Source organism: Marmota marmota, unplaced genomic scaffold, assembly GCF_001458135.2.
Source record: "Marmota marmota marmota unplaced genomic scaffold, marMar, whole genome shotgun sequence".
NCBI lineage: Eukaryota > Metazoa > Chordata > Mammalia > Rodentia > Sciuridae > Marmota > Marmota marmota.
The window spans coordinates 29,807,638-29,822,532 of NW_026000019.1; the positions used below are offsets into that span (position 1 = coordinate 29,807,638).

General features: G+C 36.0%; 2 protein-coding genes across 2 annotated transcripts; one reads left to right on the forward strand and one right to left on the reverse strand.

Moving 5' to 3' along the window:
* The first annotated feature begins 970 nt into the window (after nt 1–970).
* Nucleotides 971–1,939, forward strand: LOC107147275 (olfactory receptor 6Y1). The gene has a single exon (XM_015491662.1). It carries the CDS (start codon nt 971–973, stop codon nt 1,937–1,939), a length of 969 nt encoding a protein of 322 aa, XP_015347148.1.
* Nucleotides 1,940–11,379: 9,440 nt separating this feature from the next.
* LOC107147276 (olfactory receptor 10R2-like) lies at nt 11,380–14,788 on the reverse strand. Its single transcript, XM_015491664.1, has 2 exons — nt 14,714–14,788; nt 11,380–12,345 (listed from the first exon to the last, which is right to left on the reverse strand). The coding sequence occupies exons 1-2, from the start codon at nt 14,786–14,788 to the stop codon at nt 11,380–11,382; spliced, it is 1,041 nt and encodes a 346-aa protein (XP_015347150.1).
* Between the last annotated feature and the right edge of the window lie 107 nt (nt 14,789–14,895).

Genomic DNA, 14,895 nt, shown 5'->3' on the forward strand with positions numbered 1-14,895 from the left:
CTTTAATTGTAACTGTGTGTTGACCACTTAGTTCCTCATTGTTTGGGGGTTCATGGTGTCCCTAGGGACAGGGATTGTGCAAGGTGGAGTATGTGTTGTTTTCAGTGAGGAGGTGCTGTGTGTGGGTAGGTAGAGTGGCCTGGAAAGGTAACAGCAGATACACTTAGAAACTGAATTAAACTCAAAAACTCATTTGATGTTTACAAAATATGAGCATTAACCTATTAGACTCACCTGAGAAATAAATTTAGTTATTCTGAAGGCTTATGTAACATATGTGCTTAGGTATAGAGACACAAGAGAAGAATTTGAATGTACTCTTTTTCCAAACGCCTCATCAAGCATTCTATACAATGGATTGGATCAAAGGAAACAATACCCTTCACATTATTCATTCAATTTCGTTCTCTGAGAAGCTGGTGAATATTCATATCAAAGTTGTTTTTGCTCTTAATCTTGTGGGTGTGCTCAACTATTTCCTTCATTCAAACTTTGCAACCTTGTTAGAGAAAAACAAGAGGATTATCTACATTTTACAGATTAGTAGATCATGTGACCACTCTAGAGTGACATAAATGATACATAGAAAATGAGATATTGGGTCTCTGCCTTCTTTACACCTACAGTGAACTACAGTGGTTTGCTTGTAGCAAAAGGGTAGTAAAAATGCCACTCTCCTATGTCCAGTGGTGACAGATGGACAAAGCACAGAACTGAGAATCAGAAGGTTCTAATTTCATGTCTGTGTGACTGTGAACTAATCTGAAAAAAAAAAATTAAAACATAAGCTTCCCATAGTTACTCTTTTCTCAAAAGTATTGTTTCTCATCCCAGTTTAAGAGGAAATATATAAAGGTAGCAAAGCTCCTGTTGAGATGAATTTGCTGGTGGTGGGTTCTCAATGTAATTAACCCTAGGCTGGTGGTTAGAACATGGGAGGAACTGACTTTGTCTATGTCCACAGCCAGTCATGATCACCAGGATTCTGGAAGTGGATAATCGAACCATGACCACGTATTTCATTCTTCTGGGATTTCCAACTCGACCAGCTTTCCAGCTTCTCCTGTTCTCTGTCTTCCTGGCAGCCTACCTGCTGACTCTGCTGGAGAACCTTCTTATCATCCTAGCCATTCGCAGTGATGGGCAGCTGCACAAGCCCATGTACTTCTTTCTGAGCCACCTCTCCTTCCTGGAGATGTGGTATGTCACAGTCATCAGTCCCAAGATGCTGGTGGACTTCCTCAGCCACGACAAGAGCATTTCCTTCAACGGCTGCATGACTCAGCTCTACTTCTTTGTGACCTTTGTCTGCACTGAGTACATACTCCTTGCTGTCATGGCCTTCGACCGCTACGTGGCCATTTGCAATCCCCTCCGTTACCCGGTCATAATGACCGACCAGCTTTGTGGTACACTGGCCGGAGGGTGCTGGCTGTGTGGACTCGTGACAGCCATGACTAAAATGGTTTTCATAGCCCGGCTCCACTACTGTGGCACACCTCAGATCAATCACTACTTTTGTGATATCTCTCCACTCCTCAATGTCTCCTGTGAGGACTCCTCCCAGGCTGAACTGGTGGACTTCTTCTTGGCACTCATGGTCATTGCGGTTCCCCTGGGTGTGGTTGTGGCATCTTATGCCACCATCCTCACTGCCATCCTCAAGATCCCTTCCGCTCAGGGTCGCCAAAAAGCCTTCTCCACCTGTGCCTCTCACCTGACCGTTGTTACTCTTTTCTACTCCACCACCCTGTTCACCTATGCCCGCCCCAAGCTCATGTATGCCTATAACTCCAACAAAGTGGTGTCTGTTCTCTACACGGTCATTGTCCCACTTTTAAACCCCATCATTTACTGTCTGAGGAACCGTGAAGTGAAGGCCGCGCTCAAAAAGACCGTACTTTGCAAAGGAAGTGGGCCAAAGGAAGAGGGAGATTGAAGTCCTTAAAAAAGTTATAGGCTACCTTTAGGCCTGAATAGGAAGAGGATTATAACACCTTTTCGGTCTCGCCTTTATTTATCCATCAACCTCCAGGACTCAAATACCACTCATATGTGTATATGTGTATATCATGTAGATATGAATATACAGTCCTAGAGGTATATACTCATATATACATACTTATGATAGGAGAACCATATTCCCGAGAAGTAGCCTCGATCACTCCAAGTCAAGAGACAAATTTCAGGTATTTAAAAAATCTGAAATATGGGCAGGGGGCTACAGTAGAAGAATGCATGGGATAAAAGGAGAGGGGAGGGAGGGAGACACTTTCTTCATACAACTTACCAAATAAATTCCAGACAGGATAAGCTAATATAAAGAATAAAACTATCTTTCTGTTTTTAGGTTAGGAAAAGACGACTCTCTTTGTCTTGGAGAAATAAAAAATAAAGATGAAATCACTTTAATTCCTCATTGTTAATTTTTGCAAATAATAAACAATAGATAAAAATCAGAATAACAGAGTAGACAATATTTTCAGCCCATATACACCACCCTTAAATATTAAAAGTCCTTTCAAATCAACCTCTAAAAATTGAACCCTGAGTAGGAAAATAGATTAAGAATACAAGTGTAAGAAAAATTAAGTGATGCTGTGGGTTGAGTTGTGTCCTACAAAAAGAGATATGTTCAAGTTTTAACCCTTAGTACCTAAAGACATGATCTAATTGGATGTAAGATTTTTGCAGTGATGCTCAAACTAAAATGAGCTCATTGAAGTGGGGCCTGACACAGAATGACTGGAGTCATCATAAAAAGGGGAAATCTGGACCCAGCACAAATGACCACAGAGGGAAGACACACAGGGAGATGACTACCAGGTGACTAGGTGAAACATCTGCAAGCCAGGGGATGAGCAGTATGTCTGGTAAACACCAGAAGACAGAGAGGCAAGAAAAGAGTCTCTCCGAGCCATGAGAGAGAACAGGTCCCACCAGCACAGTGGTTTCTGACTTCTACCTATCTCCAGAGCAGAGACGACAAATTTTTGTTATTCTAAACCACCCATGTTTTAGTGTTTTGTAACAACAGCCCTAGAAAACTAACATAGAAACCAACAAACTTTGGTAATATTTAATATCAAAAATAAAATATTGAACAATATTGAAATACCCCAATTTTTAATTGGTTATTTATATAAACATATTACCCATTGTGGATAATAGTATAAGCACATATTTTGAATTTATACTAGATTGTATAAATTAAGAGAATAATTGTAATCCCCAGGGCAACCATTATGAGAATGACTACTTATAATTAGACAAATTATTTCAAACTCTCTTAAACTTAAGTGGAAATATTCAGGCCCACTGGTTCTGTAATTTCAAATCTAGGTTCCATATTGGGGACATTGTTAGAGTCTGAAAACAAGTCTGGATGGCGCCTGGCATTTTGCCAGAGGGAGTGGTTTGTGAAGTAACGCCAGCAAGCCATTTAGTGTGGAGATTCCTTATTGGTTGACTGCTGTATCGAGTTTATGTTAATTAGATAAGCTGTGTGGAATGTATAAATACCTATGTTGTCCTTCAATAAACGGCTCCCACTCCTGCTGTATCAATCTACACAAGTTGCTCATCACTCCCCGGCTATTTTGCTGCAGCTGGACTGCGGCAGGACATAATTTAGGAAAAATATATAGATGAAAATATTAAATTCAGCATTTTTAATAAAATATTAAAACCATGTAAAAATCCCTAAACAGAAATATTTAGGCTAATTGTCATTTATCTATGAGAAAATATTATGCAGATATTAGAAGTCACATTTCCAAAGAAAAAATGGCATTCAAGAATTATAATATTAAATGAAAAAGGAGAATATCAAATAATATGGTATAAACTTTAATTTTATAAGAAATTAGGAAATTGATAAAGAATTGATGGGTATACAGGTAGATTTGTATGTGTGTATATGAAAAAAATTCCTGAAAAAATTTAAATCTATATTAAAGTTTTTTTTCCCTCAACTTTATGGTTTATTTTAAAATTACCTATACTTCCTCAAAGTTCTATAATAATAACATATTAGTTTTATAATTATTATGCCACATAACATATTAACTTACATAGGGAAAAAATCTTTCCTGGTGTTGCTGTTCTCTTTGAATGCACTCTTATCATTTAAACAGCCTTAGGATTAAAGATTTAGTGGATTGTAATTCTTGATTATAATTAATAATATATTGAGGGGTATGGAAAAGTTCGCCATGCTTATCTCTTATCAAGATTTTAACTCAATTGAGAAATAAGAAAAATAATATGCAAAAGGAAATCTAAATATTGTGTTTTACTAATTATGAGTAGGTTGAAAGAAGTGGCTGGAAGTATAAAATAAGTAAGTATAAAATATTACTGAATCCTCTAACTATACAGACTTCTGCACTCAATCAACCAGAGCAGTCAGACACGTTCAGGTCTTTCACCATTTTTTTAATTTCCTATGACTAGTTGATTCCTAAGGAGAGGAAAAGATAATAAAAATATGTATGGGCCCATTTTTTAGAAGAGGCAAGAGGCCAGAGTATGGAAAATCTTGTTTTGTGCAAAGCAAAAAAATTGGAGAGAAATACTTTCTCTGTGCATAATACACAATAATATTTGCAGTGCAAAAAGAATGATTATAAAACCATGTCGATAACCTTATTACGAATGAAGATAAAACTTGTATGACAATAATAATATAGAGATGATATAAAAGAAATACAATAAGACAAAAGTTTTTATGTACTATTGAAATTAAATTGATATTATTCCAAATTAGATTGTATAAATTAGGAGACTAATTGTAATCCCCAGGGCAATCACTATGAGAAAAATTAAAAATATATGCAGTAAAAGAAATAATAAGAAATTAAAAGTGTGTACAATAAAATAACTTAATGCAGAAGGTAGTAATGTATGAATTGAAAAACAAAAAGTCATAAGACATAAAGAAGTATAAAGATGGCAAACATAATATATTAAATACTACAACATGAAGGTAAAAATTAACAGAATATACTTGATGTTATGTGTGCAGTCATCCTTATAATCCTATGGTGGTAACACCCCTTCCACAAGTGGTAAACAAGAATGATACAAACATCCAACTTTATGTTTCTGTAAAAGATGTATTTAGACACAAAGACATAAATCAAAAGTAAAAGAAGGGGGAAAGCCATGCTTTGTAAAATGGTAACCAAAAGAGCTGAATTTTTCTATATCAGTGTCAGACAAAATAGACTTTAAGATAAATATGGCTACTAGAGGTGAAATCAGATACCTTATAAAAGATACAGCTCATCAAGACTGAGCAATGTAAACATATTCACCAAACAACAGAGCCATAAAACATACGAGTCAAAAATTGATGAAACTGAAGAGAGAAATAAATAATTCAACAATAGTCAAAGGCGTCAATATCTCACTTTCAATAATTGATAGAAAAAGCAAAATGAAAGTCACGAAGAACACATAAAACTTAAACAATATTTTAAATAAATAAACAATATATATAGACTCCTCTGTCCAACAAGCAGAATACACATTTTTCTTAAATGTACATGAAACATTCTTAAAGATAGACTATTTATTAGTATATAAATTAAGCCTCAATAAATTAAAAAGGATAGAAATCATGCAAAGCATGCTCTCGGACACACACTAAAGTGAAATTATTAAGTATTATGAATTATTGTGGATTATGCACAGAGTGCCGTAATTGAATACAGAAATCAACCTATATACAACTAAATAACTAATGGATCAAAAAGGAAATCAAACAGAAAATTTAAAAATACTTGGATATGAGTGAAAATGAAAACAAAAATGCCACAATATATATCATGCGACTAATGCAGAGATTAGGGGCAAATTTGTGGTGGTAAAGATCCACATTTAAAAAGGAAAGAGATCTCTACTTACTCTTTTAACTTATGACATTACAAAAGAAGAACAAATTAAGCCCAAAGCAAGCAAAAGGAAGATAATAATAAACATCAGAGAGAAGACTAATGAAATAAAGAATAAAAAAGTAGAGAATATTAGCAAACGCAAAAGTTGATTCTTTGAGAGTATCTTCAAAATGTACAAATCTTTAGCAAGACTAAATAAGAAAAGGAAGAAAAGAAACTCAAATTGCTAAAATCAGAAATAAAAAGGAGACATTGCTCTTGATGTAGATGAATAAAAGGGGATTATAATGGAATATTATATATAATTTGTGTCAAAAACTGGATAACATAGATAAAATAGACAAATTCTTTAAAAGACAAACTATTGAAACTGACTCAATAAGGAATCTAAAATATAAATAAGCATACAACCAGAAAAATATTGAATTAATAACCAAGAAAACTCTACACAAATAAAAAGTCATGTATAGATGACCTCATGGGTAAATTTTACCAAGCATTTGAAGAAGAATAAGAATCAAACTTTAACAAATTTTCAAAGAACAAAAGAGAAGGGAGTACTGTCCAACTCATTCCATGAGACCAAAATACTCTACACTATGACGGTGCTGTGTAAATCACTTTTAATTCTAGTACCAAAGTCAAGACAGAAGCACTGAAAATAACTATAGCAAGAGTACATTGTTAATGGGGACACAATACAGAAAGATGTAGCTGTGACTGATTGCATAAAATGTGTAAAAGAAGTAATAATGTGTAGTTTTTGTATGTGTTTAAATTTAAGTCATCATTAAATTAGAATGTTGTAACTAAGAGATAGTTTATGTAGAAACCATGGTAATGACAAATAAAAATGACAAATAAAAAACCACTAGTATAATAACAAAAGACGAAGAAAAAGAATTGAAGAATACCCCCAACAAATCACAAATCACAAAGTCAACAAATCACAAAGGAATACTCAAGAATGGGGAAAAAAATTAAAAGGAACAAAGTAACTGTGGAATTGTAACTAAACAATTAAAAAGGCAGTAGTAAATCTTCACCTATCTCATTAAAATATAAGTGGATTAAATTCTTCAATCAAAAGGCACTGGGTAGATGCATGGTTAATTAAAAAAGAAATCTAATGGTTTGCTGACTATAAGAGACTTAATTTAGCCTGAAGGACATACACACACTGAAACTGAAGAGATGGGTTAGATAGTCCATGCAAATACAGCAAAAAGCAGTAGAGCTAGCTATACTTGAAAACATAAGATTTTATTAAAAAACTGTCACAAGCGACAAAAAAGGTCATTATATAATAATAAAGTTCTCAAATCATCTTGTACACATAATGATGATAACTAATCATATATATATGATTATATATAATATATATTTTATTTTATATATATATATATATATATATATATATATATATATATTGAACATTGGAACACCTTAACATATAAAGCAAGTAGCTCGAGAACCAAAGGGAGAAATGGAATACAGTAATGGTAGGGGACTTCCATATCCTACTTTCAACAATTGATAGATCATCCAAAGAGAAAATCAATGAGAAAATAGTAGACTAGAATAATGATGTTTGCCAAATGGACCTAACAAACATATACAGAACAATTTATCCTGTTTGATCTCCAGGCTTAGGAAATTAACCCTGGGATCCTGGTTGCATGGGATTGAAGCTATGTCACATGGCTCCTTTTGGGTCTGCAATTGGGTCTGTGTTCCGCAGACGTGTTATGGGGGCCTCTAGTGGGTGTCAATTCAATGTGCTCCCTCAGCTGATTTGTCCACCTTCAGGATCTCAGAACCACAGCTTGGTGCTGGAATGAGAGTCTGCCTCCGGGTCCATACGTTAAAGTCTCTTACCAGGTTGATATATCAAAATAGCTTCTTCCTGGTCTCTGGGAAGACTACTTATGGGTCATTGAATTTCTTTGCTGGTAGTACTGGCCCTGGCCCACGGCTGAAAGGGTCTGAATATAAGTCATAAGACTACAGCAATACCAAGGTCTATACCCTGCCTCAGAGGTCAGGGGTTGACGTGTCTCCCCATGGGTTTCTTGGCAAGAAGAACTGTTTTCAGATCATACTTGAGAGGACTTGAGCCAAATTGCAGAGCCACGTCAGGATCTGCTGTGAGACGGAGGGCTGAAGGTCCGCCTCTGGAGGTCCAAGCACACAGTCCTAGAGTGGGCAAGGTGGCTGTCAGACTGTAGCTAAGAGAGTCTGGAGCTGAGGGTCAGGATTGTTTCAGAGTCTCAAGGTGGGGACATCTTTGCCAGGCTTTTCCCCAGAAGCATTACTATTATGTGGCTTCTCTGGAGTCCACTGTCAGACAGTTTTGGTGATAGTTTAAAAGAAACACTGGGTCATTGTCAAGTCCAGAACTTGATCTGGGGCTATTGTTGGCAAACATGCTTCTGAATTGGGTCTTATTCCCAAAATGTCCCTTCTAGGTCTTGGTCTCCAGTGGGATTTCAGAGATTACTACTTGAATTCCAAGACTCCTGAGAAGGTGTTTCTGTCCATCAATGTCTCTTTTTGCCCCCCATCATTTTTAACACTTTCTTCTTATCACTGATTACCAACAATTGGATTTATATGTACTTTGTTGTGATTTCAGTTTTTATTTTGCTTGAGTTATGTTGAGATTCTTGGATCTATGGGTTTATAACATTACCCTGAATTGGAAACGTCTTAATCACTATTTCCTTAATTAATTAATTAATTTTTTACTTCACTCTTTCTTGTCTTCTCTCCTGGGACTTTTATTACATGCAAGTTTGACAAGTTCCTACAATCAGTCCTCTTTTTTGGTTTTCCCCTGCTTTCTTTCCGTAGGTGCTATCTTGTGGGTAATTTCTATTGCTAGGTGCTTAAGTTAATGGAACTTTTCTTCTGAATTATCTGCTGTCAGTGCTATCTAGTGTTTTTTTCAGTTCAGACAGTATATTATTTTTCATTTCCATACGTAATACTTGGTGGCTATGGGGAACATGAACTCTTTCTTGTATGAGTTCTAGGGGTCGGTTGATCTATTTCCTCCAGCAGTTCTTTCCCTGTCTTCTGACAGATGTGCAGATTAGTACTCTTTCAAAGACTTGAGGGTATCTTGTTGCAGATATTTAGAGTTTCCTCTGTTTATGCTAATCCCATCTCTTTAGTCTTCTATCTTGAAAACAACCCTTTGCCTTCTCTATAAACAAAAACAAACAAACAAACCCTAAATGCCCAATTTTAATCCCTTTAAAATTTTAACTTATTTTTGTTTCCCTTATGTTCAGACAGTGATGTCTATTATTGATGTTTTGTGAAATTATATTCATACCAAGGTATAACTCCCGGAGGAACTCAGGATCTGAGAAATAGCACCCCGTGTATTTTCCTGTCTACTTCATTTTCCTTAGAACAGATTTTAGTTAAAGTGAAGAGGAAGAGGAAGTCTTAACCAATGAAACATACAACGTAAGCATTAAGAATAGTTAATAAATGGTCTAATTACTGAGGGTATTGCTACCACAATGTAGATTGTAAGAGGAATGTGGTAGGAGGCATGAGATACCTGACAGAGAAAAAAAATAGAATTTGTCTCTGTGACAACAAAAGGGACTTTTCTAATCACCTCAAGAGATTTTTTTCAATTCCATTTCATGGGAATGTTTCCTACCTTCCCACTCTTTCTACCTCTCTGATTGTCATAAAATTGCTTAGGTACTCTTGCAGTACAAGGAATTTGCATGGCATCACACATTAATCTGTTCTACTTTATCCACCAAGCTTATAATCTCCATAAAAATGTGCTTTTGGGGTTGGAGGAGTGGGGAATGAAACCCAAGGAGCTTTATCACTGAGCTACCTCCCTAGCCCTGTTTATATTTTATTTTATTTTTATTTTGAGACAGGATCTTGCTAAGTTGCCCTGTCTGGCCTCAAACTTTTTATCCTCCTGCCTCAGCCTCCTGAGTTGCTGGGATTTCAGGTGTACACCACTGTGTCCAGTCCCACGAATGTGGTTTTAAAAGGGGTTACCTGCTGCTTTATGTAACTGAATGAAGAAAATATTTCCTATGCTTCCCATGATGCAACGGAGCAGAAGTTCAGCATAAAGTCTTCCCAAATGGAGCTTCTAGAGATTCACTTACAGGTGACTTTATTTTTTTAACTAAAACAAAGATAAGAAACATCTGACCTTCTTACCATCACTTTCACATCAGTCGGTATTTAATCACAACGCTCTTTGCCATTGAGTGTAAATAAGTATTGGAATTCATGTGGCCACTGTGAGCTGTGCTTTCATGCAATAGAATACTGTTTGCTATTCAAACCTAGAAGAAGTGTCAGAAAGGAGCCATAAGAAAAACTATCAGCAAATTGGACATTATACATGGGAAGAAAAACCCTGGATATTCTAAAATTATAGGCCTCATATCAAAGGAAGAAGTTTAAGGGAACAAATGCCAAATCCAAAAATATTTGGATAAACAATAAAATTAAGCTAAACAAAGAACAATGTTTCATAATTATAGGATTGAAGATATATAACATTAAACTTCTAGTCTAAGCAATCACGTGTGGGTAGATCTGATAGAGAGGTGATGAAACTTAGGTTGAATTGAGATAAAATTGATTCCAGATCAAGGAAGGTAATCATTCCAAGTCACCTAGTGACACATTTTAAGAATGCTCTTAAACAAAATGGAAAGTATCTAGTGAAGAAACCAGATAAAAATTAGAGTTCTGTGAACTTTAATTCATCCTTAGGTTAACAACAAAAAACATACCCCCCCCAAAAAAAACTCTTTAGCTATATTAAACATTATAATGGACACACTTATTATCAATTTTCAAATATTTTAATTTTTTTGTGTGTAAGTGAAATATTAGGTACATCTTTACATTTTTATAGACCATAGGAATAAAAGAAGGAAGGCATATAAAAGTAGAACTTTACATCATTTAGAGATATTTAATAGGTCTCCCTATTTAGCAATGAACCAAGATTGCATTGCTTCAGGTGAAAATCCTACAAGAACAGAACAGTGATAATGATACCTTTGGTCCTTTCCAAAATAGCTCAAAGTTAATGAATACTTTTCTATTATATGGATCATTTTGTGAAGGGCCCTACTGAAATCTTTTTAACCTGTGTAGAAATAGTTGGATCTTCTATACAAACTGCCCTTAACATTTTACTTATCCTTTAATAAACAGGCTAAAATCACCCCCTAAGTGTCCTGAGAAAGCAAAATACTTATTGGTGTAAGTTTGAAAAGTGTTTGAAGTTTGGAACTGATTTTCAAGAAACCCAAGTTTAATCTGTACCCCACAAAGTCTATCAAAATAACGCCATGGGGAGCTTGCATTATGAGGTGAGTAAAGTGCTAAATAAATGGAAGAGATCGTCAGCATTGTAATTATTTCTGTATCCTCAGAAAGGATGTTTCCCTAGGTGTGAGAAATATTCTCATTACAGAGCTTTAGGATAAAATCTTACTCTGCCAAGCACTTTCCGAATGGCCACCTGCACATCCTTATTCCTAAAGCTATATACCATGGGGTTTAACAATGGAGTCACAACTGTGTAGGTCACTGTCACTAGCCTGTCTTTGCTAGATGAGTACTTAGCTGATGGTCGTAGATACACAAAGGAGGCACAACCATAGTGGACAATGACCACTGTGAGATGGGAAGCGCAGGTGGAGAAGGCTTTCCGCTTGCCCTCAGCTGATGGGATCCTCAGGATGGTGCGAACAATGAAGCCGTAGGAGATGCAGATGAAAGTCAGGGGGACCATAAGAGCTAGAACTCCCCCAATGAAGATTAATAGCTCATTGATGGAGGTGTCAGTGCAGGCAAGCCGGATAACCGGTGAGATGTCGCAGACGTAGTGGTTGATTTTGTTTGGGCCACAGAAAGGGAGTTCAAAGACTAGGAGGGAGCCCACCAGTGAGAACAGAAAACCAGCCCCAGCACAAGCTGCTGCCAGTAGTCCACACACCTGCCAGCGCATAAGGACGGGGTATCGAAGCAGATGGCAGATGGCAACATAGCGATCATAACCCATCACCCCCAGGAGCATGCAATTAGTGACGGCAAAACCAAGGAAGAAGAACATCTGAATGGCACAGTTGGTAAATGAGATCGTCCTAAGCAGAGACAGCAGATTTATGAGCATCTTGGGCAGAATGACTAAGGTGTAGCATGTCTCGGAGACGGAGAGGACCCCCAGGAAGAAGTACATAGGTATGTGGAGACTGCGATCTTGTCGGATGACAGTAACAATAGTGATGTTTCCACTTAGAATAAGCATGTAAAGGCACAGGAAAGGAGCGAAGAGGATAAGTTGGATTTTTCCAAGACTGGAGAATCCCAACAACAGGAACTCTGTGACAGAGGAGAAATTAGCTTGGTTGACATGGTTCCAGAGATTAACCTACAGAGAGCAGAAATAGAAGAAGAGATTGTGTACCTTCAAATGTACAGTTAGTTTCACTGTAAGTTGAATAACAATAAATAAATCAGAGAAAGTATAAGGACCTGTGCTAAAAAGAAATACTATGTTGATCACATCACTTGGTAGTATTCTTTCAAAACACTGTGATTACATCTGTCTTCAGTGACATTTCTGCATCTTTTAATGTGTGTAAGTTTAGTTGGTTCTTTCTCATACAGCCAATTCAAATAATAAGGAATCAAAATAGAAATACTCTGTATAATGACCCTGGCTTTGCCATTTACTATCTGTGTAATCCTCTGTGTCCCAGATTCCTCATCTATAATGTGGAAATGTTAATTGTAGCTCTCCTAGGATTTTCACAAACATTCAATCACTTAATGGAATATGTGCATCTTCTAAGCTCTTAATAATTGTCAGTTTCTGCTGTGTATGTTACTTAACTTTAATGAAGTGACTACTAGTTTTCTTGTTTCTTGTTTCCTGTAAATGTATATTTACCCAGAGGTTTTAATTTGTATTTTTAAACCCTATTACTTTATTTTAACCAAACGAGTGGACCAACATCTAAACCCAATTCCTATTGGGGTACATTTTTAGTGATAATAATATTAGACCGATTGCACTTTATCCTTTCCTTTAATGACACAACCTACTTGATTGACCCTCTTGATAGAAGAGAGTTAAAAGGACCTTGGCATAGGAATGCTTTTTTGTCATATTTAAATCGTTCTAGGGAAACATGAAGTTCTCATGGCTACTTGGTCCGACACAGTGTGTCATTCCATTAAGATGGACTTGACTTAAAGTTCTGATGGAATTATAGCTTTAAATTCAAAAAGGAGTAAGTCCAAGCTATCAGACCTCTCCTCAATGTGAGCCACTATATCTCCTCACCTTTCCCTGGAGTTCCAACACAACTCACAGTTGCATTTACCACACCTGACCTTGAAGGGTTTCCAGCTTGTCCAATTTCACCTTGTTAAAGGGTGGGCAAATTCTTTCCCCTTTGATTAAACAACAACAACAACAACAAAGGTTTTTGTTTGTTTGTTTTGTTTTTGGTACAGGGGTTTGAACCCAGGGGCACTCTACCACAGACCTATATCACCAATCTTTTATTTTTTATTTTGAGACTGGGTCTCACTAACTTGTTCATGTTGGCCTCCAACTTGGGATCCTCCTGTCTTAGCATCTGGAGTTGCAGGGATTGCAGGTGGGCACAATCATGAAGGGCTTAACTAAAATCAAATTTGAATTTGATAAATCAATAAGAAGTCTTGAATAAAATGAAAGCACAGAAGTGAATTACAAGATGAAAACAATTTTACCAATGTAGCTCAACTTAGGAGACCAACCGGCAATTGATCCTATGTATTTGAGGTATAATTCTTTCACTCACTACCATTTCTGAGTGCTTTCACTTAAGTCTTTCTCACTGATAAGAGAGGGTTTGGAACAGAAATATCATTTCTGCTTTTCTATTCAAATGAATCATAGTGACGGGTAGACTAATATGTAAAATCATGTTCCCTGAATAAAGTCACTACTTTCATTAATTTATTCATTTTATACTGTGTTCATTTAATTATTCTGCTCATTAAATTAAATTAATGAGTGAACACATTTAATAAGCATTTATTGTCTATAGTACACAAATCTTTTAAACTACACAGCATCTTTGGCAAGAATGATGCTAAGTCACCTTATCTTCTTCACAAACTCTTTTCTTCTTTTCCCAAATGTGCCAATTTTTTTAAAATGGAGGTTTTTCTGCAGCAAGATTATGTGTTTTAATCTAACAGCATCACTCCTCTGTGATTTCACTCATCATTTTTCTTACACCTGAAAAACTTTCATTTACTTTGAATCCATTCCTGATCACCCAGCTGAAAATTGCAACAACTGGCTACTCTGGTCTCCAAAGATAAGAGTGATATAAGCTTATCTTTCTTTTAAACTTTCTTTTAACAAAGAAAGTTTAAAAGAAAGATATTGTATTCTAGACTGTATCATGAAGCATAGTTGTCTCTACTTTTTTATGTACCAGAATGTAAATGACTTGGCAGTAAGTTTATATCCCCAGAACAATGGAAAAACAAATTGCCACATAAAAGCTATTTGTTTAATCAATTATTAACTATTTGATGAATATTCCATTACATATTAAGTCTTTTAGAAAGGGCATCTGTAAAAGGTATCCTTCAAGCTCATGAAAGAGATGGTAGTATTTTTAATCTTGGAAGGAGATATATGAGACCAGAGATCCAGTCTGCAGCCTATTAGATCTAATGTATGAGATCCCATCTGTAGACTATTAGATCACATTGCATAGCTATAATTGTACCAGCGAATCATAATCTGTCACACAGTCAATGATTTGTAAACAGCTTGATCCGGTGCTCATGAATTCCCCTACCATTGCTTTTTTCAATTACCTTTGAAAAAATTACCTTTGTTCCCAATACTTTATACATAAAATAATGAATAACAATACTAACACCACTGGATTCATCCTTGAGGAATGCA

What these genes read in the sequence shown, in the direction of transcription:
- LOC107147276 (XM_015491664.1), bottom strand. Translation starts at nt 14,788, where the DNA reads ATGGTAGGGGAATTCATGAGCACCGGATCAAGCTGTTTACAAATCATT. An exon ending in TGACAGATTATGATTCGCTG is followed by an intron (nt 12,346 to 14,713) that starts GTACAATTATAG and finishes TGCTCTCTGTAG; the next exon opens with GTTAATCTCTGGAACCATGT.
- LOC107147275 (XM_015491662.1), top strand. Translation starts at nt 971, where the DNA reads ATGATCACCAGGATTCTGGAAGTGGATAATCGAACCATGACCACGTAT.